Source organism: Mus caroli, chromosome 11, assembly GCF_900094665.2.
Source record: "Mus caroli chromosome 11, CAROLI_EIJ_v1.1, whole genome shotgun sequence".
NCBI classification, from domain to species: Eukaryota; Metazoa; Chordata; class Mammalia; order Rodentia; family Muridae; genus Mus; species Mus caroli.
Window position 1 is genome coordinate 72,490,804 of NC_034580.1, and position 1,013 is coordinate 72,491,816.

Genomic DNA, 1,013 nt, shown 5'->3' on the forward strand with positions numbered 1-1,013 from the left:
GGGTGCTCTTACCCACTGAGCCATCTCACCAGCCCAAAAATAACACTTTTAAGTTGTTATTTTATAATTACAAAGCCTCTATTATAGTTTTATTACTTATGTACACACACACACTAAAGTCATTCAGTTTTCACTTTCCACAATGTGAATTTCAAGGATTCAAAACAGGTTGTGAGGTTTGGCAACAAGCACCCTTACCTACTAAGCCATCTTACTGGCCCCAAATTTAGTATTTTAGTAAAAACTCTAACATAGTTATTCCTGATTGAGAAAAAAGAAAAGAAAGAAAGAAAAAAAATTTTTAATTAATTTCTTAAGGGATAAAAACAAAGTTTTACAAACTGACCTTTAAAAGTTCCTCTGATGTAGGGCGATCTTGAGGGATTTTCTGGAGGCAAGAATCTACAAAGTTTCGAAAATAATCAGACCTATTGTAAAGAAAGTATCAAGTGAACATATTGCTATTTCTTTTAAAAACACATCCAAAAAGGCAATGTCTACTCACAGGAAGAAGAGTGGAAAAGAAATGATAATATAATTTCATCTAAAGTAAAATTAAATTATTTCATTTAAAGTTATCTAAAACAACCAACAATTCTTTAACGTTAGCCAAAAACAGACTTGCATAGAGCATTTAAAAACCCTAGGCTGGGTGTACAGTGCATTGGCAGGGTGAGTACTTGGTTAGAATTCAAAAAGAAAACAAAATATCCTGTTCCTTCATATTTACCTATGAATAATCACCCAATATCAAGTCAAGAGGAAGAAACCCCAATCAGAGTTCTTTCCTAAATATGGTTTCCCAGTCTCTTCTCTGTTTTTAAGCCTCTTGTTATTTACACACTTTGGATTGTTTTCTATGGAGCATATTTTAGGGAAACATTTTTATTCTCTACAAGGATTTTTCTTTTTTATATCTATTTTATTTATATAACTACACTGTATTTGTCTTCATATATACAAGAAGAGGGCATCAGATCCCATTACAGACGGTTGTGAGCCACCATGTGGTT

General features: G+C 32.5%; 1 protein-coding gene across 5 annotated transcripts in view; it reads right to left on the minus strand.

The window, feature by feature from the left end:
* The window catches only part of Taok1 (TAO kinase 1), a 72,464-nt gene that overhangs the window by 30,298 nt on the left and 41,153 nt on the right, over window positions 1–1,013 (minus strand). For all 5 annotated transcript variants that reach the window (XM_021178413.2, XM_029483184.1, XM_029483183.1 and 2 more), the window contains one exon: window positions 347–428. In XM_021178413.2, the coding sequence (XP_021034072.1) occupies window positions 347–428 (82 nt within the window). The remainder of the gene's footprint in view (window positions 1–346; window positions 429–1,013) is intronic.